We start from the raw sequence: 22901 nt of genomic DNA, 5'->3' as shown, positions 1-22901 counted from the left end.
TGCTCCACAGACCACATCATAACAGTAGCTCACCGATAGACTCAGCATTAAATCCAGATAAGGGCATGAGATTAGTGTACTTATCCACTAGTTATTCACTTAACAGACCATCACAAAGTAGTGCTGGTCCATTCAGGTGCATTCTGTGAGCTGCACCTCTCTGTTGGGGAGCTACAGATCTGTGAGCAGCAGGTTGTTGCAGGTAATGATTCCTTTATAAGTGCATTTTATAAATATCATAAACATGGTCACAGTACAGTAACGATCAAAGGCACTCAGTTAAATGAACGATAGTTAGCTTTCCTTCAAGATTTTCATCAATACATACAACTCTGGCTTAAGTTACCGTCAAGCTGTATAAATATACGCCACATAAAATGCACAGAAAATAACAGCCAAAACCCACACACACACCGCATATTCCAAGTTAACAATAAACGTATGCGGTACAAAGCGATTTGAATTCCTCTTTTAAAAAGTTACTCATGTCTAACAGCACTGGAAAGCCCTTTGGAACCAGTCAATGCCAAGGTCTCGATATACAACTCTAAATAGAGAAATGGGGTTGAGGTGGTGATTTTCTTCCAACTCATGATTCGCTTGACCCGAAAAGAGGGGGTTCTACATTAAAACTGCTCCTCAAACACACCCCTTTTACAGTTAAGCCAATTTAATTCAAATCCAGTGAAAATAATTAATTTTACTGTAGTTCCAAAGCATAAAGTAAAGGGCTTAACTAATCATTTTCGATGCTTGGATAAATTGTTCAGTCGAAGAAAACATTCCACCCAGTTAACCTTAATGCAAGTTATCTCTTTGGTATAGTCGAGAGAGAACTTGTTAAAAGAGGTTTAACAGCACTTCTGCATCAGTACAGGTTGTTACAATAATTCTGAGTAGATTGTTACAATAATTCTGAGTTAAACATTACAGTTCCTCCCTGTGTTGAGCCATGGAATTGTAGAGGGGACGGAAGGCTCTGCTATACACTTGACCTTTTCTGGAAGATCAGGCATTTATTATTAGCAGGCATGTCAACCTGAGAACAAAGCACAATACTGTTAATGCACGGAGGTTGCCGAGTGACCCCTGCTGGCTTTTCAGCAGTATTATCACAAAATCAGCCACAAACCCTGGAACTCTTACAATGTACAGTCTGACTAAACATTTTCAACACATTACTCAGTTGGTTTGAAATGCTGCCTTGATTTCACTCTTCTAACTACATTTCGCCAATGTGCCATTCTGTGAATCAACAAGTAATAAAACAGACAATAAGGGAGTCAGCAATTTTATCCCTTGAAATGTTTCTCCCTCAACTGACCTTTTAAGCATAATTTTGGAATACTTGTTTTTTTAAATAAAATAATTCTAATACTGGAATTATTAGTATTTATTTACAATCTGGTGAGATTCACAATGAATTTTGATCGATCCTGGATACAAAGTATTCTTTGATTCTGAGTCATCAGATGAAGAGAGAAAATGTGATTGTCCAGATTGTACTGTAAGTGGTGGGGACCGGTGTAGCTCAGTTGGCTGGGCAGCTGGTTTATGACGCCAACAGCTTGAGTTCAATTTCCGTACTGGCTGAAGTGATACATGAAGACCCTGCCTTCTGATCCTCACCCCTCATGTGAGCTGTGGTGACCCTCAGGTTAAATCGCCCCAGTCAGCTCTCTCCCTCTCAAAGGGGAAAGCTGCCTCTGGTCCTCTGGGACTATGGTAACTTTCATTGTAAGTGGTGGGAATCAGGAGAAAATGGATTAATGACATTTTCATTGTCTTCAAATGAGGTCTTAAGAGGAAAGCCACACAGATTGGAAATCAGAATGCTGTTTATTTTTCCCATTAACACACAAGGCATTTTTCATGATGGGATAGCATTTTTCCATGTGTGCTAGCATGTCAGGTACAAGTGCAGAATATAAAGTACAGCTGGTAACACTCTGCCTCAAGGTACCTTGATTTAAAATACAGAGCTGGGCCAATATCTACAGTACCAAAACAAGCTCTCCAGTACAACCAATCCACATGATCCTCCTCCCACCTTGTTTCACCTAACCCTAGCAACCTTTCATTACTTTCTCATTATCTTTATCTTGTTTCCCCTTAAATGTATCAATGCCATTCACCTCAATATGCCTTGTAGTAGCAAGTTTCATTCCAGCCACTCTCTGGATAAAGGAGCTTCCTCCTGAATTTCTCCCTTACTCTATCATTAGTTCCACACAGGCAATTGGCCAGAGTTAAAAGGCCACTTCTGCCTTGGTGGGCACGGGAGCAATAGGTCAGAAGGTGAGAGCATTGAGGGAGAACTAGGGAATCGGGACAGTGTGGCTCTGAGGCAGAGCAGACAGGGAGAAGTTGCTGAACACAGCGGGTCTGGTGGCCTGAAGTGCATATGTTTTAATGCAAGAAGTATTACGGGTAAGGCAGATGAACTTAGAGCTTGGATTAGTACTTGGAACTATGATGTTGTTGCCATTACAGAGACCTGGTTGAGGGAAGGGCAGGATTGGCAGCTAAACGTTCCAGGATTTAGATGTTTCAGGCAGGATAGAGGGGGATGTAAAAGGGGAGGCGGAGTTGCGCTACTGGTTCGGGAGAATATCACAGCTGTACTGCGGGAGGACACCTCAGAGGGCAGTGAGGCTATATGGGTAGAGATCAGGAATAAGAAGGGTGCAGTCACAATGTTGGTGGTTTACTACAGGCCTCCCAACAGCCAGCGGGAGATAGAGGAGCAGATAGGTAGACAGATTTTGGAAAAGAGTAAAAACAACAGGGTTGTGGTGATGGGAGACTTCAACTTCCCCAATATAGACTGGGACTCACTTCGTGCCAGGGGCTTAGACGGGGCGGAGTTTGTAAGGAGCATCCAGGAGGGCTTCTTAAAACAATATGTAGACAGTCCAACTAGGGAAGGGCCTGGTATTGGGGAATGAGCCCGGCCAGGTGGTAGATGTTTCAGTAGGGGAGCATTTCGGTAACAGTGACCACAATTCAGTAAGTTTTAAAGTGCTGGTGGATAAGGATAAGAGTGGTCCTAGGATGAATGTGCTAAATTGGGGGAAGGCTAATTATAACAATATTAGGCGGGAACTGAAGAACATAGATTGGGGGCGGATGTTTGAGGGCAAATCAACATCTGACATGTGGGAGGCTTTCAAGTGTCAGTTGAAAGGAATTCAGGACCGGCATGTTCCTGTGAGGAAGAAGGATAAATACGGCAATTTTCGGGAACCTTGGATAATGAGAGATATTGTAGGCCTCGTCAAAAAGAAAAAGGAGACATTTGTCAGGGCTAAAAGGCTGGGAACAGACGAAGCCTGCGTGGAATATAAGGAAAGTAGGAAGGAACTTAAGCAAGGAGTCAGGAGGGCTAGAAGGGGTCACGAAAAGTCATTGGCAAATAGGGTTAAGGAAAATCCCAAGGCTTTTTACACGTACATAAAAAGCAAGAGGGTAGCCAGGGAAAGGGTTGGCCCACTGAAGGATAGGCAAGGGAATCTATGTGTGGAGCCAGAGGAAATGGGTGAGGTACTAAATGAATACTTTGCATCAGTATTCACCAAAGAGAAGAAATTGGTAGATGTTGAGTCTGGAGAAGGGTGTGTAGATAGCCTGGGTCACATTGAGATCCAAAAAGACGAGGTGTTGGGTGTTTTAAAAAATATTAAGGTAGATAAGTCCCCAGGGCCTGATGGGATCTACCCCAGAATACTGAAGGAGGCTGGAGAGGAAATTGCTGAGGCCTTGACAGAAATCTTTGGATCCTCGCTGTCTTCAGGGGATGTCCCGGAGGACTGGAGAATAGCCAATGTTGTTCCTCTGTTTAAGAAGGGTAGCAAGGATAATCCCGGAACTACAGGCCGGTGAGCCTTACTTCAGTGGTAGGGAAATTACTGGAGAGAATTCTTCGAGACAGGATCTACTCCCATTTGGAAGCAAATGGACGTATTAGTGAGAGGCAGCACGGTTTTGTGAAGGGGAGGTCGTGTCTCACTAACTTGATAGAGTTTTTCGAGGAGGTCACTAAGATGATTGATGCAGGTAGGGCAGTGGATGTTGTCTATATGGACTTCAGTAAGGCCTTTGACAAGGTCCCTCATGGTAGACTAGTACAAAAGGTGAAGTCACACGGGATCAGGGGTGAGTTGGCAAGGTGGATACAGAACTGGCTAGGTCATAGAAGGCAGAGAGTAGCAATGGAAGGATGCTTTTCTCATTGGAGGGCTGTAACCAGTGGTGTTCCACAGGGATCAGTGCTGGGACCTTTGCTGTTTGTAGTATATATAAATGATTGAGGAAAATGTAACTGGTCTGATTAGTAAGTTTGCAGACGACACAAAGGTTGGTGGAATTGCGGATAGCAATGAGGACTGTCGGAGGATACAGCAGGATTTAGATTGTTTGGAGACTTGGGCGGAGAGATGGCAGATGGAGTTTAATCCGGACAAATGTGAGGTAATGCATTTTGGAAGGTCTAATGCAGGTAGGGAATATACGGTGAATGGTAGAACCCTCAAGAGTATTGAAAGTCAAAGAGATCTAGGAGTACAGGTCCACAGGTCATTGAAAGGGGCAACACAGGTGGAGAAGGTAGTCAAGAAGGCATACTGCATGCTTGCCTTCATTGGCCGGGACATTGAGTATAAGAATTGGCAAGTCATGTTGCAGCTGTATAGAACCTTAGTTAGGCCACACTTGGAGTATAGTATTCAATTCTGGTCGCCACACTACCAGAAGGATGTGGAGGCTTTAGAGAGGGTGCAGAAGAGATTTACCAGAATGTTGCCTGGTATGGAGGGCATTAGCTATGAGGAGTGGTTGAATAAACTCGGTTTGTTCTCACTGGAACGAAGGAGGGTGAGGGGAGACCTGATAGAGGTCTACAAAATTGTGAGGGGCATAGACAGAGTGGATAGTCAGAGGCTTTTCCCCAGGGTAGAGGGGTCAATTACTAGGGGGCATAGGTTTAAGGTGAGAGGGGCAAGGTTTAGAGTAGATGTACAAGGCAAGTTTTTTACTCAGAGGGTAGTGGGTGCCTGGAACTCGCTACCGGAGGAGGTGGTGGAAGCAGGGACGATAGTGACATTTAAGGGGCATCTTGACAAATACATGAATAGGATGGGAATAGAGGGATACGGACCCAGGAAGTGTAGAAGATTGTAGTTTAGTCAGGCAGCATGGTCGGCACGGGCTTGGAGGGCCGTAGGGCCTGTTCCTGTGCTGTACATTTCTTTGTTCTTTGTTCTTTGCCCTTCCCACTCCTATCAACCCCTCTTTTTTTCTTTCAAAATGTAACTTGTATTTACTTTATAAAAATAAGTCAAATTAGAATGAGGAAACTCCCCGTCTACTTTTCACTCTTCTATTTTGCACCTGTTCAAGACAGGAGATGCCATCAGGTCCTGATCTGCCATGTTAAAAAAAATACCCTACAGTTTCAGGCAGGTGCCCTTGCTGCCTGTTTAGAAAGGCAGGTTAAAATTGACGACAGCGAACAGAGCTCAGCAGAATATCAATAAGTGGCCGAGTCAATTTTAATGGCCTTTCTATATGCCCAGTTTCCACCAGATCTCAAAAGGTGAAGTGACAGTGAACTAATCTATTGAGAAATCTAGTATATTATTTTAACATGACCAATAAGTCTTAGTGAATGAAGAATAAGAGGGTTACATGCACTTTACATGAGCTTACAGAGTCAAGTAACATTATGGTGCATAATGTGTATTGGAAAGAACGAGAGAAGACCTGTCTTAATCCAGACATGCTGCACTCACAACACCACTGACTCATAGAACATACAGTGCAGAAGGAGGCCATTCGGCCCATCGAGTCTGCATCGACCCACTTAAGCCCTCACTTCCACCCTATCCCCGTAACCCAATAACCCCTCCTAACCTAACCTGCACGTCTTTAGACTGTGGGAGGAAACCGGAGCACCCGGAGGAAACCCACGCAGACACGGGGAGAACGTGCAGACTCCGCACAGTGACCCAGCGGGGAATCAAACCTTTCTACCATGGCGCTGTGAAGCAATAGTGTTATCCATTTGTGTTACAGTGCTGCCCCGGTAATGAATCACATCATCTCCATTGATGATATTCATCTCTTTTAAAGTGAAGGGAAAGTTCACGTTTTTAACAAATACAGAAAACATTACTGCGACAGTTTAGGTCCAGCTTTTAGAGCAACATAAAATTAATCATTCTGAAGGGAGCACATAAGGGTGGATTTGAAGTTGTCCATTTGATCTAATCGTTCAGCTTCCCATTAAATCCTAAATTTATTTTCATCTACATATTTATTAAATCAGTTCAGTATTCTGTCCATTCCTAGTTACCCTCGAGAAGGTGCTGGTTAGTTGCCTTCTTGTATTGCTGTAGTCCCTGAGGTGTAGGTGCACCCATAGTCCTGTTAGGGAGGGATTTCCAGGATTTTGACCCAGCGACAGTGAAGATACAGGGATATATTTCCAAGTCAGGATGGTGAGTGTCTTGGAGGGGAACTTCCTGGTGTTCCCAGGTATCTTCTGCCCTTGTCCTTCTAGATGGTGATTGTCATGGGTTTGGAAGATGATGTCTCAGGAGCCTTGATGAGTTCCTGCAGTGCATCTTATAAATGGTACACAGTGCTGCTACTGTGCTCGTTGGTGGAGGGAGTAAAAGTTTGTGCCAATCAAACTTTTTCTTGATGATACTGAGCTTCTTGAGTATTGAAGCTGCACTCTTCCAGGCAAATGGAGAGTACTCCAACAAATTCCTGACTTGTGCTTTGTAGATTGTGGACAGGTTATGAGACGTCATGAGGTGAGTTACTCACCACAGGAATACCAGCCTTTGACCTGCTCTGGTAGCCACAATATTTATATGACTAGTGCAGTTTCTGGTCAATAGTAACCCCAAAGATGTTGATAGTTGCGGATTCAGTGATGGTAATGCCATTGAATATCAAGGGGCGAAGTTAGATTGTCTCTTTTTGGAAATTGTCTTTGCCTGGCACTTGTGTGGCACGTATGTTGCTTGCCACTTATCTGCCCAAGATTGAATATTGTCCAGGTCTTGCTGCATTTTCACATGGACTGTTTCAATATCTGAGGAGTCACAAATGGTGTTGAACATTGTGCAATCATCAGTGAACATCCCCACGTCTTTACATTGGGAGGAAGGTGATTGTTAAGACAGGTCTTCTCTCATTCTTTCCAATACACATTATGCACACGTCTGTAAGGTGTATTCGAGGATTGATTACTTTGTAGTGTGTCGGTAGATTTTGGTAGGGCTGGAGAGAGCAGAGTATGCAGGGATACTTATCTCGGACTATGCGCTCCACTGGCTGGCGATTCGGTTTAGAGCAGGATGAGAGCAGAGGCTGGGGTGGCGATTTGATTTGGGGTTGTTGGCGGATGGAGGTTTTTGTGATAAGGTGCGGGTGGCGATTAAGGAGTATGTGGAGTTGAATCAGAATGGGGAGGTGTCGGCGGCCATTTTGTGCGAAGCCCTGAAGGCAGTGGTCCGGGGGGAAATTTGTTTAAGGCTCGTGCGGATAGGGAAAGAAGGGAGGAACATGACCGTCTAATGAAAGAGATAGTGGAGGTGGACAGGTAGTATTCGAGGGTGCCCACCACGGAAGGATTGGGAAGGAGGAAAAAGTTGCAGGGGCAGTTTGACAGACTGACAACGGGGAGGGCAGTAGGGCAACTGCGTAGGGCACAAGGAGTGCAATATGAGTATGGGGAGAAGGCGAGCCGCATGCTGGCGCACCAGCTGCGGAGGCAAGCCGCGTCCAAGGAAATATTGAAGTTAGAGACTGGGGCTGGGGATGTGGTGTCGGAGCCGAGGAAGATAAACGAGACGTTTAGGGAGTACTACCAAAGCCTTTACAAGGTGGACACAGGGAGTGGGGGGGGGGGAAGAGGAGGGGGACATGGGGCAGTTTCGGGACGAGCTGGAATTTCTCCAGGTGCAGGAGGCAAAGAGGCAGGTGTTAGAGGAGCCCCTGTGGCTGAGGGAGGTGCTGGATAATATCAGGGACATGAAGTCGGAGAAGGCCCCAGGGCCGGATGGATACTCAGCGGAATTTTATAAGGAATTTGCGACGGACCTGGCACCACATCTGTTGGGGGCATTTAATGAAGCGCTGGAGAAGGGGGAGCTGCTGGAGACAGTAATCAAGCAGGCAGTAATCACGTTAATCCCGAAAAAGGGGTAGGACCCGGTGGAATGTGGGTTGTATGGACCCATATCACGATTGAACAAGTATGTGAAAGTTTTGGCTATGTTGTTGGCGGGGTGGATGGAGGATTTTGCCCTGGGGGTGGTTGCAGAGGATCAAACATGTTTTGTGAAGGGCAGGCAGCTCGCGAGTAATATAAGATAGCTATTGAATGTAGTGAAGAATCCATTGGGGGCTCTGATAGATAGTGAAGAATCCGTTGGTGGTGGTGTCCATGGATGCGGTGAAGGCATTTGATCGGGTGGTGTGGAGGTACTTGTTTGAGGTTTTGGGAAGGTTTGGGTTTGAGCCGAGATTTGTGGCATGGGTATAGTTGCTGTATGTGGCACCAAAGGCGAGTGTGAGGATGGATAATATGAGCTCACAAAGCTTTGACTTACACAGGGAAACGAGGCAGGGGAGCCCGCTGTCGCGTTACAGTTTGCACTCACCATAGAGCCATTGGCGATGGCTCTTAGGGGGTCGGCGGAGTGGCGGGGGATTATGAGAGGACAGAGGGAGCGTCGGGTGTTGCTCTGTGCCGATGACCTCTTGCTGTATGTTTCGGATCCACTGGAGAGTATGGGAAGGATTATGGGTCTGCTGGGGAGGTTTGGAGGGTTCTCAGGGTACAAACTGAATGCAGGGAAAAGCAAGGTTTTCCAGGTGAATGAACTGGGACAGTGAGCTAATTTAGGGGGGGATGCCATTTACGGTAGCGAGGGATAGGTTTAGGTGTTTGGTGATTCAGGTAGTGAGGGAACGGACGGGGCTCCATAAGTGGAACTTGATGAAGCTGGTGGAGGAAGCCAGGAAGGATCTAAAGAGGTGGGATACATTGCACTTAACGTTGGCTGGGAGGGCCCAAGTGGTGAAAATGAATATTCTGCCGAGGTTCTTGTTTATTTTTAAGGCTCTCCTGATCTTTATACCAAAGGCCTTTTTTCGGAAATTGGACATGATCATTTCGGACTTTGTATGGGCGGAGAAGATGCCGCGGGTCGGGAATACGCTGCTACAGATTCAGAGGCAGCAGGGGGGGTTGGTGTTGGCAAACCTGCTTCATTATTATTGGGCGGCGAATGTGGACAAGGTGCAGCAATGGTGGGAAGGAGAAGCGGTAGAGTGGGTTAGGATGGAGGAGGAATCTTGAAAGGGATCCATTTTGAGGTCTATGGTGACGGCAGCGATGCCAATGGCTCCGAGTACGTATTCAGGGAGCCCAGTGGTGCAGTCCACGGTGAAGATATGGAATCAGTGGTGGAGACATTTTAGGGTAGAAGGGATGCTGGTGTTAACGCCGCTGTGCGAGAATCATGGGTTTGAGCCAGGGGGGCTGGATAGTGTACACAGGAGGAGGAGGGAAGTGGGGCTGGTCAAGGTGAGGGATCTGTATTTGGAGGAAGGGCTCGCCCATCTGGAGGAGCTAAGGGGGAGGGTAGAGCTGCCGAGGGGGAGTGAGTTCAGGTATCTGCAGGTTAGGAACTTTGTGCAAAAGGTCTGGAGGGGGTTCCCTAGGTTGCTGGGATACACCCTGCTGCAGCGACTGCTGCTTCCGGATGTGGAAGGGGAGGGAAGAATTGGGGATATATACAAGGGGCAGGGAGGCGAGCGGGTGGTGACGATCAAGGAGAAATGGGAAGGGGAGTTGGGAGGGGAGATCAATTGGGGAGTATGGAGTGAGGCACTGCATAGGATAAACGGGACCTTCTCCTGTGCAAGGATGGGGCAGCACGGTAGCCTTGTGGATAGCACAATTGCTTCACAGCTCCAGGGTCCCAGGTTCGATTCTGGCTTGGGTCACTGTCTGTGCGGAGTCTGCACATCCTCCCCGTGTGTGCGTGGGTTTCCTCCGGGTGCTCCGGTTTCCTCCCACAGTCCAAAGATGTGCGGGTTAGGTGGATTGGCCATGATAGGTTGCCCTTACTGTCCAAAATTGCCCTTAGTGTTGGGTGGGGTTACTGGGTGATGGGGATAGGGTGGCGGTGTTGACCTTGGGTGGGGTGCTCTTTCCAAGACTTATACAGACTGTTTAATTGATTGCTGGGAAGTATGGTTCCCCGGGTGTTTATTTCATGTAACCCGTTTTTATACATGTTTGTAATAAAATACATTTTTAAAAGAAAAAGATGGTTGGGCCTAAGACAACACAAGGAAGAACTCTTGCAGTGATCTCCTGGGATAATCGGCGTCCAACAACCACCACCATCTTCATTTCTGCTAAGTAAGACTCCAACCAGCAAAGAGTTTTCCCCCTGGTACCTACTGATTCCAGCTTTGCTAGGGCTCCTTGGTGCCATATGTGGTCAAATGCTGCCTTGATGGGCAGCACGGTGGCGCAGTGGATTTGCCCTGCTGCCTCACGGCGCCAAGGTCCCAGGTTCAATCCCGGCTCTGGGTCACTGTCCGTGTCGAGTTTGCACATTCTCACTGTGTTTGCGTGGGTTTCGCCCCCACAACCCAAAGATGTGCAGGGTAGGTGCATTGGCCACGTTAAATTGCCCCTTAATTGGAAAAAACAAATTGGATACTCTTAAAAAAATAATTTTTTTTTTTTAATGCTGCCTTGATGTTAACTTCCCTCTTGGGTTCAGCTCTTTTGTCCATGTTTGCACCAAGGCTGTAATGAGGTCAGGAGCTGAGTGACTAGTGAGCAGGTTATTGCTGAGTAAGTGCCGCTTGATAGCACTGTTGATGACCCCTTCCATCACTTTGCTGATAATCAAGAGTAAACTGATAGGGTGGTAATTCGCCAAGTTGGATTTGTCCTGTTTCTTGTGTTCAGGACACACCTGGGCAATTTTCCACATTCCCAGGTGTGTCCTGGACTGGAACAGATTGGCTCGGGGTGTGGCATGCTCTGGAGCACAAGTCTTCAGGACTTTAACAATTTATCATGGCCAATCCACTTAACCTGCACATAAACCCACACAGACACAGGGAGAAAGTGCAAACTCCAAACAGCCACGCGAGGCTGGAATTGAACCTGGGTCCCTGGCACTGTGCGGCAGCAGTGTTAACCACTGTACCACCATCTGCTGTGATGGGATTCGACCTCCGGTCTCCAGAGTATTACCCTGTATTTCTGATTACTATGTCAATGACAATACCACTACACCTCAACCTCTCCTTAAGGGTGGTAAGGGAATGGTGCTGCTGACTGAGGTCCACAGTTACTCTGCAAATGTTAACCATTAGCGACATCCTTCCATGACACCCTACCATTCCAATCCTTCCAGATGAAAGCAGGAATGAGAAAGAAAAAACAGAAGAGAAGGGAAAGAGGGAGACAGTACATTATCTCATATATTACAAGTGCGTGATGTAAGTAAAGTAAAAATACATGGAATGCATTTTTAGTGGCCAATATGAAAGTATTGGGGGAGCTTTGATTGTACTGATACACTCCTTTAATCACCATCTCACATGCATTGTGATTATTTAAGAAATAATAAGTTCATACCATCTTCTTGAATGTCATCCCATTTTCTTCAGCCAGTTTTTGTAACATTCTTATATCTCTTAGACCCCAGCTTGGATTTCTTTCAAAAGAAAAATGTAACATTTTTAACAGAGCTGTTCCAAAACCATCATTTTTTTCATTGTCTTTGAGAATTACTGACAGAAGGTGGTTTTGTCAAAAAGGGTGGGGGGGGGGGAAGGAAGGAAGGAAGGGAAGAGAGACACTACAATCATTTCTTACCTTTGCCTTAAGCTCAAATCAAAATCTATATTGCTTTGCGGAGTAATCATGCCATTGATTGCATAGGGCTGCAGAAAAGAACAATATCAAATTAAATCAGTCACTTCCTATCAAAATATTGCCTCCAGTAACTTGCCTGGGAACAATGAAGAAGCTCAAAGAGCTCTGCACTTAGTGGATGCCGGGTGAGTGTGCAGGATGGGGAGGGGTGTGCGATAGAGCTGGGTTGATATCCCAGTGAGTGGAGGAGAGCCTTTAAGCCCTGCCACTTCAACATGTGCCCGCTCCACCCTGCTTCGGGAGGCAGCAGCCCCCCACTGCAGCCCGCCCGCAACTCTGAAGGGGGGGGGCGGAGAAAGAAATACTGTGGGGTGGTAACAGCCATTCAGGAAGTGAGGTAAGAAATGACTCCCAATTCCCATCTCCAAGGAGAAAATCCAACCCCACATCCCCTATTCGTAGACACTTAAACCAGCGGAAATAGTCTTTCGCCATCTCCTCATCTGTTCTCCTTATTATTATCATGAAAACTTTGATTCGGTTACCCCTTAACCTTCTAAGTTCCAGGGGTACAATCTTAGTTTATGTAATCGCTCCACGTAACCTCAATTTGGACATCCAGATATTGTTATAGCAAATCCTCAACATGGGCATTCAGGTATTGTTAAAACAAATGCATTCTCTCCAAGGCCAATGTTATGTTCCTCCGGTGCGGGCCCCAAAGCTGCTTTTGGTCTCACCGGAGCTTTGAATAGCTGAAGCCGGACTTCTACCCTCTTGTATTCAAGTCCTCCAGATAGAAAGACGAGCATTCCATTAGCCTGTTTGATTATTTTCTGCATCTGTTCATAACATTTAATGATCCATATACCTGGATGCCCAAGTCTCTTAGACCTCCATTATTTCTAGCTTTTCACCATTTAGAAAATAATATGTCTGTTCAATTAATCCTTGCCTAAAATGGATGACCTCACATTTGTCCACATTAAAATCCATTTGCCGCAGTTTTGTCGATTCGCTTAATCTATCAATACCTCTTTGGAATGTTAGGCTTCCATCTTCACTGCTTACAATGTCTCCTCTCTTTTGTGTTGTCAGCAAATTTGGAAAGGTAGTTTTCCATCCAATTATCCAAATCATTAATAATAGATGGGGTCCCAACACAGGTCCTGAACATCCACAGATTAGAGTAATTAGTTCCGAAGAAGTCATATTGGACTTGGAATGTTAACTCTCCACAGACCTGCTGAGTTTTTCCAGAACTTTGTTTTTATTTCGCATCTGCAGTATGTCGCTTTTGTTACTAATTAGAGCATTTGTCCATCATCTCCACTCTCGATCTCCTGCCTCTCAGCCAATTTCCGAACTCGGTCAACAACTTGCCTTCAATTCCATTCCTTCAACTTCGCTAACAGTCTCTTATGAGGAATTTCATCAAATCCCTTCGACAAGTCCATATAAATAATATCCACTGACATTCCAATCAGGTTCACCAGGCATGCGCTGTCATTTATATGTCCAAACTAAATACAAAAAATCCTGGAAATTTTTTTTTTTCATTTAAGCGACAATTTGGTGTGGCCAATCCACCTACCCTGCACATCTTTTTGGGTTGTTGGGGTGAAATCCACGTAGACACAGGGAGAAGGAGCAAACTCCACATGGACAGTGACCTGGGGCCGGGATCGAACCCGGGTACTCAGTGCCGTGAGGCAGCAGCGCTAACCACTGTGCCACCGTGCCGCCCTATGCTGGAAATATTCAAGCGGTTAGGCAGCACTAGTGGAGAGACAAACAGGTAACATTTCAAATTGATGCTCTTCTGTCAGAATGCCTTTCTATTTATCAATCCATGTTGCATCATTCTAGTCTCTGGTAGTTTAGCTGTGAACCCATTTGAAAGAAAATGAGTGGAGTTTTAGACATATTAAAAAGAATCCAAACCCATCATTTCAATGTGTAATTTCAAAGCCGCAGTGTTTTTACTGCCTCAGAATTCTACAGACCGTTTCATGGTCTGATGTGGTACAAGTCAGAGTTGGAAGTACAATGCCATTGAACAAATGGATGCAGTATTTAGTGTGGAGTCACAGGTGCTAAATGCCTTAGCCCCTCCCCCCCACAAAAAACAGGGAAAAGGATGTCGACACACATAGTTGCTAACTGCAATACAGGTAGCATGCTAAGATGGTACTGCCTGTTGTTCTACATTATTGAAGTCTCCAGCCTTTCTATTGAGTGACTGGACACAACAGCAAGAGGCCAATCACGTGGGGGCACTGTGGCTGGAGCAGGTTCTGGCTGCCATGCAGGGAGTGAATCTGACCTGGAAAGCATTGAATAATCTCAATGCGGGAAAGAGAGAATTCCAATGGTTTCAGACGTTGCACCAAAGGCGTTGATGAAGAAGTGGAAGATAGCAGGGATGTCCTGAATCTGCAGGTGGCCTTTTAGAGACTCACTCAGAAAGCAGTGGGGGCAAAGTCAATGCCAACTAGCCCCGAGGACTTGGATGTTGTGCAGTAAGAAGTTCAATGACCTCGCTGTACAGTCAAGGTCAGTAAGTATATAATGCTATGTCCCATCAGTGTACCATTAGGCCCAAGTCACCCCTCAATTGTCCACACTACTGTCACTCACCCACCAACAATCTCTATCAATCAGGACTCACACTTGGCATTCATATGCTCAGCCACATCCTCAACACACTTAACTAGTGCTACCAGACTCGCACCCACATCTCACACAGATTATTCAACCATGACAGCTTCATTAAACAAACACATAGCATCACTCACTGACACACCTCTCTCTTCTCTTCTCTCTCTCGTAGGACAATGTGCTGCGTAACTGGAGGTAGCAGGAGTCCTAACCCTCATTAACAACTGAAGCCATGAACGGTGATGGCATCCTCATACATAATATTCCATCCCACAACTCATCGTCCCTTCATCCCATACTCTGTGTATTGATGTAAGCTGGCACCTTTTACCTGTCCCCTCCACCTCCCCATCACAGTCCTATCCTTGAGCCTTTCCCCTTTCATATCTACAAAGTGAACTGCAGCTTTGGTCAGGCAGTGAATGAATAGGTAAGAGGTCAATGATGACGAAGACACAGCCTCGTCAGACAATGTGAGACATGCTGCCATATCAGATACTGACACTCCACATCATTTAGAGAATGACAGAGGCAGGGTCTGCACATAGTGAGACACCTGGTATGAGCAGCCTGGAAAAGGATAGTTTGAGCGTACGCTCAATGGAGCTTGAAGCCGCACACAGGTCCTGCTGCAATTAAACGACTCAGGCTATTTTGACATATACATCCAGAAGGTGACTAACTGAGCAGGCAACAACACATTTGGTGCACCGACAAGTGTGTCAGAACACCTGCTCTCAATCTCAAGTGACATGGAGGAGTCAAGTACCAATTTAGCAGAGTCGTGAGGTGAGCTTTGAGCCCATCCCTCCCAGCATAGCAGTGATGGAAACCCCATTTTCATACTAGTGGACCCGACCACCATGCAGCATCTGATGGCTGGTATCTCAGCTTCTATTGTAGTACAAGCAGCTTCCACCTGGAGTCAGGGTGGTGCAGTTTAAGCTCAGATTGAAATTGTATAAGGTCAGCTTGTTGTCATGTGAGCTAAGACTACTGTCATCATACTGAGGTGCAAAGAGGCTCATAAGATGTTGCCATGGGGAACCTGCAATTTGAGCCAAGTTCTGTGCTCACTTCATCGTTTTTTTTCTGGCAAAATAATAAAAATGTTAGCTCTTTGAATAAAATGGAAAATTGCGAGATGTAGCAAATATTTTCAGGTCCAGCCTGGACCGTCCTGATGCATAAATATTCATTGCCATAGTCACCTTCACAGCTACTTGCAATGTGATGCTCACCCTGCAGATGTGACTATAACTGCAGACATCTCGAGTATTGTTACTCACTGAGGTTTAGGGCAGAGAATTGCTCCACAAACATTCGGGATATTTATGGGGCGCGATTCTCCCAGCCCCGCCGATGCTGGGCCAGAGAATCGGCGCAATCGCGCCACGTCGCCCCGACACCGGCGCACGATTCTCCGAGGTGCGGAGAATGGTCGCCATTTCCACCGGAGCATTTGGCGCGGTGCCGGTCGCGGGCCGCTGTACGAGGCCAGGCTGCCGATTCTCCGGCCCGGATTGGCCGAACGGCCGTGCAGAAAAAGCAGAGTCCCGCCGGCGCCGTCCACACCTGGTCGCTGCCGGCGGGAACTCTGCGCGACGGGTCGGGGAGCGGCCTGTGGGAGGGGAGGGGGCTCCGTCCCTAGGGGGGGCCTCCGATGGGGTCTGGCCTGCGATCGGGGTCCACCAATCGGCGGGCCGGCCTCTTCCCCCCCGGGCCTACTTTGTTGCGCGTCCGGCCCCAGAACCCCTGCGCCATGTTGCTTCGGGGCCTGCGCGTTCTGTAAAGCCACCGCAAATGCGCGGGTTGGCGCCGCCCCAGTGCGCGGCAGGAAGGGAGGCTGGAGCGATGTGAACCGCTCCAGCGCCGTGCTGGCCCCCTGTGGGGGTCAGAATCGCTAGTGCCCGCGCCCGTTTTGCGCCATCGTGAAACGCGACGGCGTTCACGACGGCGCAGACACTCTCCCACGATCGGAGAATCGCGCCCCATGGTCTCCTGCTGAAAGTCCTTCCCCCTCCCTCTTCCAGCAGCTTTTCCTGCACTGAATGCTCTACTTTTAATCCCCAAGTCCTTTCTGTTGCACTGGGAACGTCTATCAGTTTGCCCATGTCTGAGAACAGATCGGCAAGATCTCCTTCAATACCTGCCGCACCAATCTCAGCAGAAGTCGGCAACTTTAAGGTTACAAATGTTTGGTACGTTCTGTTCAAGTGTCAGCTAGACAAAATCAACCTGCGACTAATTTGCAAGTAGTTGACTATCCCGTTAACTGCGGGCTGGCGGGGATCCTTCCTGCAGTTTAACATGGTCAGCTGAGTAGGGCTAAGAGAGGATGTTGGTTGCAGCACTAAGCTCCACAATGGCAGCATTACTGCAAATGAGCATTGCGTGCTGATTGACATTATGACCTGCCTACCCTGCATACTTCCGGCAGCCATCTACTGTCCACACTAATACTCTCACCATTACGGTATCTGGCATGACTTGCAACAGGAGTGCCCGCTGCCATAGGTGCCATCATAGACCAGAAAAGGCACCTGTCGTGGCAGCTGCCACCAACCAAATGACATACTGACCAACACTGGCATGGAAACTAGGCTCCGCTCACTTTCCCATCCGACTCCTATTCTAATACTAACATCGTTTGAAAGTCATCGAGGAAAAGAAAGATTGACAGCACAAAAGGAGGCCATTCAGCCCATCATATCTGTGCTGGTTTTACTCCTCCTACACATGGATGTTCGACTATTTTAAAATGTGGAATCTCAGCCAGGTGTTCACGTAGGGTCCAATGAAAAGGAAACAGTCAGATGAAAAACTGGGCATCTCCAGACTTCACACACCAGTCAATGTTTCGGTCAACCTTCCTCAGAGAGTATTTGCCCAAGGCTAGAATAAGCACCAGCTTGATAGCTCGGCAAATCAGAGATCAGAAAGGGTATTCTGCCGTCTAAAGGTCTATTTTCTAAAATGTTTGAATGGTTATTTCCACACCGCAATGATTTATCACTGAATCTGGATCTGTGGGAGACACAGGTGGCAGATCTGAATAAAGATCGACGAAATGACGGGTGGCACGGTGGCACAGTGGTTAGCACTGCTGCCTCACAGCGCCGGGGAACTGGGTTCGATTCCTGTCTTGGGTGACTGTCTGTGTGGAGTTTGCATATTCTCCCCGTGTCTGCTCCGGTTTCCTCCGGGTGCTCCGGTTTCCTCCCACAGTCCAAAGATGTGCACGTTGGTTGGATTGGCCATGCTAAATTGCCCCTAAGTGTCCAAAGGTTGGGCTGGAGATTGGGCATGGGTAGGATGCTCTTTCGTAGGGTTGGTGCAGACTCGATGGGTCAAATGGCCTCCTTCTGCACTGTACGGATTCTATGATACGGTGTCATTTCAATAGCTGCTGGTGGAGTTGGCTTAGCTACGAACGGTTGCAAAGCAGTAGTTAGCACTGCTGCCTCACTGCGCTGAGGACCGGGTTCGATCCTGGCCCCGGGTCACTGTCCGTGTGGAGTTTGCACATTCTCCCCGTGTCTGCGTGGGTCTCACCCCAACAACCAAAGATGTGCAAGCTAGGCGGATTGGCCACGCTAAATTGTCCCTTAATTGGAAAAAATAATTGGGTACTCTAAATTTATTTAAAAAAAGAACGGTTGCAAAAAGAAAACCTCAGTTTGGTGTTCTTTTGTGGGCTGGAGGTCAAGCCTGCATTGTCATGGAGACAGCTAGCCTGGTTTACTGATCTGATAACAGATGAATGGCACTGGCAGATGTAAAAAGCAGAGCAGTGGCCCATCTGCAATAAGGCAGGTGCAATGAAGCTAGTACATCCCCCAGATTATACAATTGTTTAGCTCCCAGTTGCCTTGGAGATTTTACACAAATTGGCAGCATCCCAAAACATGCTGATCAGAGAGGCAGGTGAAATTTGTTCTGCATCATATTAGTGCGGGGAAAAAAACTTGACTCTAGGTGCTGAGCGTTAGCCGCCAGCACTCTGTTAGGTTACACCAGGCAATTTCAAAGTGGGGGTTGCGACCCCGCGAATGGGTCGGGTGTTGGGAGAGTCGTGGAGCCATCCATCACGGCGTTCCCGATCGCGTGAATTCAGGCACAACAGCGGCAGCAGCCGGCTTTAAAAAATGCCGTCCGCGACCGGCTTAAAAATTGCGGCCGCGCTGCGCATGCGTGCCCGCTCATTAGTGCGCATGCCCGGACCCCAGAGAGAAACACCACCTCCTCCTGAGGTCAGCGCGCTGACCCAGAAGATTTTTTAAAAATTCAATTTAATTCAAGTCTTCCTGCATCTGTCTTGAATATGTTCATTGGCTGAGCCTGCAGAATTCTCTTTGATAGTGAATTTTAGAGATTAAAAAGATTCAGAAGACTTTTGATTTAAGTAATTCCTCCTCATCTCTGTCTAAAATCATCGTATTGTAATTTGCAGACTATATCCCCAGGCTGTAAACCACCCATCTGAGGAAAACTTACATTCTGCATCTGCTATGTAGAGTCCTGAGAGAATAATGCCTGTTTCAATGAGGTCATTTCCCATTCTTCGCTACTCTAGACTATAGAAGATAAGCCCAGGCTCGCCTCTTGCATTAAAGGTAAGAGAAAATGGTGGGTCATGAAGGTCGGCCGGCTTGGGTCCTGAAGGATGGGCGATTGGTAAAAATGAGTCCCGGGCAAAAAAGTTTGAAAAACACTGAGTTACACCACTTAGTTGCTGAGAAACTATTTCCTTTCTGGAAATACACATTAGCCCAACCTCAAGAGTTTACTGCTCTGGTGTAATTTGCCTCCCATTTCACACAGCCATCTTGTGGTCCCACTGAAGAAGCTTCGCATTGGCAACGTTTTCTGCGTGGTAGTAGTAGTGAGTAAATGTACATCACTAGTTAATAAATTCTGCTGCAAATGTGCATCATCAGGATTAAGGATATTGAGGATACAGGCCTGACTGAACAGAAAGCAAAAAGTTAAAAGGAACTGGCCGTCTTGCTGTATCTAAATGGGCAGCATGCGCAGAGCTCCACTGTTTTGCATTCTAAGGCAGGAAACAAAACTAGCATGTTAACCAATATTCTGAATATTTATTCATGAATGCTAAAAAAAACCCACATTCATTTATACTCTTCACAACCTCATTATATCTCAAAGTGCTTTACAGCCAAGTGGGATCACTGTTACAATGTAGGAGATGCAGCAACCAATTTGCACACAGACAGCTCCCACAAACAGCAGTGTGATACTCACCAGACCATCGTTTTTTCCTGAAGTTGATTGAGGCATAAAGGACAGACACCTGCTCTTCTGCAAAATAGTACTATGATATATTTAACATCGGCAAGGGCGACAGTGGCTCGGTTTAACACCGCGGAATGGATTCTCCATTCCTGAGACCATGGGCGGGATTCTCCGCCCCCCCCCCCCCCCCCCTCCGTCGGGCCGGAGGATCGCCAGGGGGGCGGCGTGAATCACGCCCCGCCGCCTGCTGCCGGATTCTCCGGCGCTGGTTCTTCGGCAGGGGCAGGAATCGCGTTGTGCCGGTCGGGGGCCGTTGGCAGTGGCCCCCTCGGCGATTCTCCGCTCCGCAATGGGCCGAGCGGCCACCCGTTTTCGACCAGTCCCGCCGGCGTAAATCAAACAAGGTCCTTACCGGTGGGACCTGGCTCTGCGGGTGGCCTGCGGAGTCCTCGAGGGGGCACGGGGGGATCTGGCCCCAGGGGGGCCCACCGATCTGCGGGCGGGCCTGTGCCGTGGGGGAACTCTTTCCCTCCGCGCCGGCCGCTGTAATGGTCCGCCATGGCCGGCGCGGAGAAGAATCCCCTGCGCATGCGCTGGGATCACGCCAGAACACGCTGCCACTCCCGCGCATGTGCCAACTCACGCCAGCCGGCGGAGGCCCTTCGGCGCCGGCCTAGCCCCTGAAACTGCAGAGGATTCCGCACCTTCCGGGCGACCCGACGCCAGAGTGGTTCACGCCACTCCTCGGCACCGGTACGGCCCGCCCCACCGGATAGTGGAGAATCCCGGCCTAAGTGTTGAAGCCGGGACAGGATTTGTGGACTTCCACGACAGCAGAACTGGCGCCGCAGCTAGACCGATGCAGCGACTGTTGAGGGGCTAGAACTGGTGCCACGTGGAACACAATCGATTCGAATGAGAAATGGTGGGGGACTGTCAGATTTACGACTGACACTCAAGAGGCTGAGAAGCTGGAGCCGCATATACACACTACACTCCCCACACACCATCCCAGCCAACAGGATGGCAGCAAGATGCGCGGCTCCATGATTTACGGACGTCGAGTTGGAGACCCTGCTGGATGCGGTGGAGGAGAGGCGGGCCACCTTGTACCCCGGCCCAGGAAGGAGGCTGCCACCCACCACCATTCGCCATGCGGGGCGTAGGTAGCAGAGGCGGTACATGCCACCAGCAACACCATCCGGACCAGCCAGTACTGTCGTAAAAAACTGCACAACCTCCTCAAGGCAACACTGTTCCCCCGGCACATCCGTAATCCTAACTTCCCCCCCTGCCAAACCCCACCTCCCCCTCCCACCCCCCAGAGAAGGCCGGTAGCGGGAGAAAACTGGAGGGGGACTGCCAGAGCTGCGGGCCCTCACCGTGGGTGAGCAGAGGACCCTGGACATGGGTGGCAGCTCAGAGGAAAGGGAGGTCGGAGGGGTGGAGAACGGCCGTGGGCGAGGAAGTGAGACCCTGCTGAGTTGCGGTTCACGAGAAATGTGTGCCAGCTAACCCCAAACACTACCCTCACACCATCACCCCCACCCCATCCCCCTAATATTGCGTCTCGTCTTGTGTCTTGCAGGACCTGCTGGTGATGGGACGGATCCATCTGGTGTCGTCCGCCCCCCCCCCCCCCCCCCCCAAGCCAGTGCCACAGCCGGAGCCCCAGATGTCAAGCAGCGATGAGGAGAGCAGCAAGGACGGCAGTCATGGACTTGAGACCGACGACACCCCGGTGCTCGAGTCTGGGGCTGACACTGATTTCACATCACAGCTGTCTCCAACACCCTCCACCATCCCAGAGTCACACACCTTGGTTGAGCACTTTAGTGAAGAGGCTCCTGGGCCACAATCCTGCACCACACAGCTGCTCCAGTACAGCAGGTGGAGGTAGGAACTCCCGAACAGGTGGACGATCGGAAGGTGGGCCGACCTGAGGAAAAAGCTGCCGTCCAGATGGGTCTCGCGTTCTGGACTGGACAATACCATTGATTGTGGCAGAGCCAGGGACTGCATGAGGGGTTGTCAGCGAGCATCCAGCACCTGCAGGCGCAGGTGGAAGTGTCCAACTGCGTGCAGGAGCAGGCTGTGGTGCCGACCATGCGTGCCACCCAGGCCAACACCATTCAGGTGGCGCCCACAGTGGAGCCATTGGGGACAAGGGTTGCAGCTGTCGATCAGCATGTCCAGGGTCTGGGGCATTCTGTGCAGGTGCTGGCTGAGGCCCAGGACTGGGTGGCGCCTCACAGGCTGCCATGTGCGAGAGCCACCTGGACATTGCAGCGGCGCTTCTGAGCATGGCCCAATCACAGTGGACTATGGCTGAGAACATTGGTGGCACAGCCCAGGCACTGGCCAATGTGGCACAGACACAGGAGGTGGCCCAGTCCCAGAGAGAAGTGCCACAGTCACTAGCTGATGTGGCACAGACCCAGAAGGTGGTGGCACCCCTCAATGGGTGAGGTGGAGCAGTCCCAGACAGCGATGGTCCACTCCCTGTGCTCCATGGCCACCGGCATGCAGACCCTGGTTGAGACCAAAGCGGGCCTCCTGGACTGGCAGCGCCAGGTGGTGGGGAGCCTCAGGGGATAGCTCCCTTGTCCCATGGAGTAGCCCGGGGGCACCCCAAGGAAGGAGGAGGTAATGGGGCCAGTGCCGGTGACACCTGCAGAGGAGATGCCGGAATACCGCAGCATCAGGGAATCCCCAACACCTCCCAGCCCTGGCGCATCTGGTGGGCAGCGGGCAAAACAGGACAGAACCATGAGACCTGGGACACCTGAGCAGCAGCTGGACCCATCCAAGCCCAGTCGCCCCAGACGACGGCCACCAACGGGGATCCAGGTGGCAGGGCAGGAATCACAGCAGGCTGCCTCCACTACTGATGCACCATCTGGGCATCCACCTGGACATAGTGTTAGGGCCCGTGAGGCCAGAAAGTTAAACAACAGTTAAGTTGGCACGGGTGCAGGGCACAGTTTAGTTATAGGGGCTAGAGCACGTATCTGTAAATAGTTGTGCACATTAAACACCAGTTAACACTGTTACAAGC

At 48.8% G+C, this 22901-nt stretch overlaps 1 protein-coding gene across 1 annotated transcript in view; it reads right to left on the bottom strand.

Annotated features, from left to right (window-relative positions):
• Positions 1–618: 618 nt before the first annotated feature.
• The window catches only part of mettl26 (methyltransferase like 26), a 61684-nt gene continuing 39401 nt past the window's right edge, over positions 619–22901 (bottom strand). Inside the window, exons 4-6 of the mRNA XM_072480811.1 lie at positions 11927–11994; positions 11687–11765; positions 619–1039 (exon numbers count right to left, since the gene is read on the bottom strand). Coding sequence (XP_072336912.1) covers positions 983–1039; positions 11687–11765; positions 11927–11994 — 204 coding nt within the window. The 3' untranslated portion in view covers positions 619–982. The remainder of the gene's footprint in view (positions 1040–11686; positions 11766–11926; positions 11995–22901) is intronic.

The sequence above is a fragment of the Scyliorhinus torazame genome, chromosome 17, assembly GCF_047496885.1.
Source record: "Scyliorhinus torazame isolate Kashiwa2021f chromosome 17, sScyTor2.1, whole genome shotgun sequence".
Lineage (NCBI taxonomy): Eukaryota > Metazoa > Chordata > Chondrichthyes > Carcharhiniformes > Scyliorhinidae > Scyliorhinus > Scyliorhinus torazame.
The sequence above is the reverse complement of the archived record's forward strand: the minus strand, read 5'-3'. Positions and strand labels throughout refer to the sequence as shown.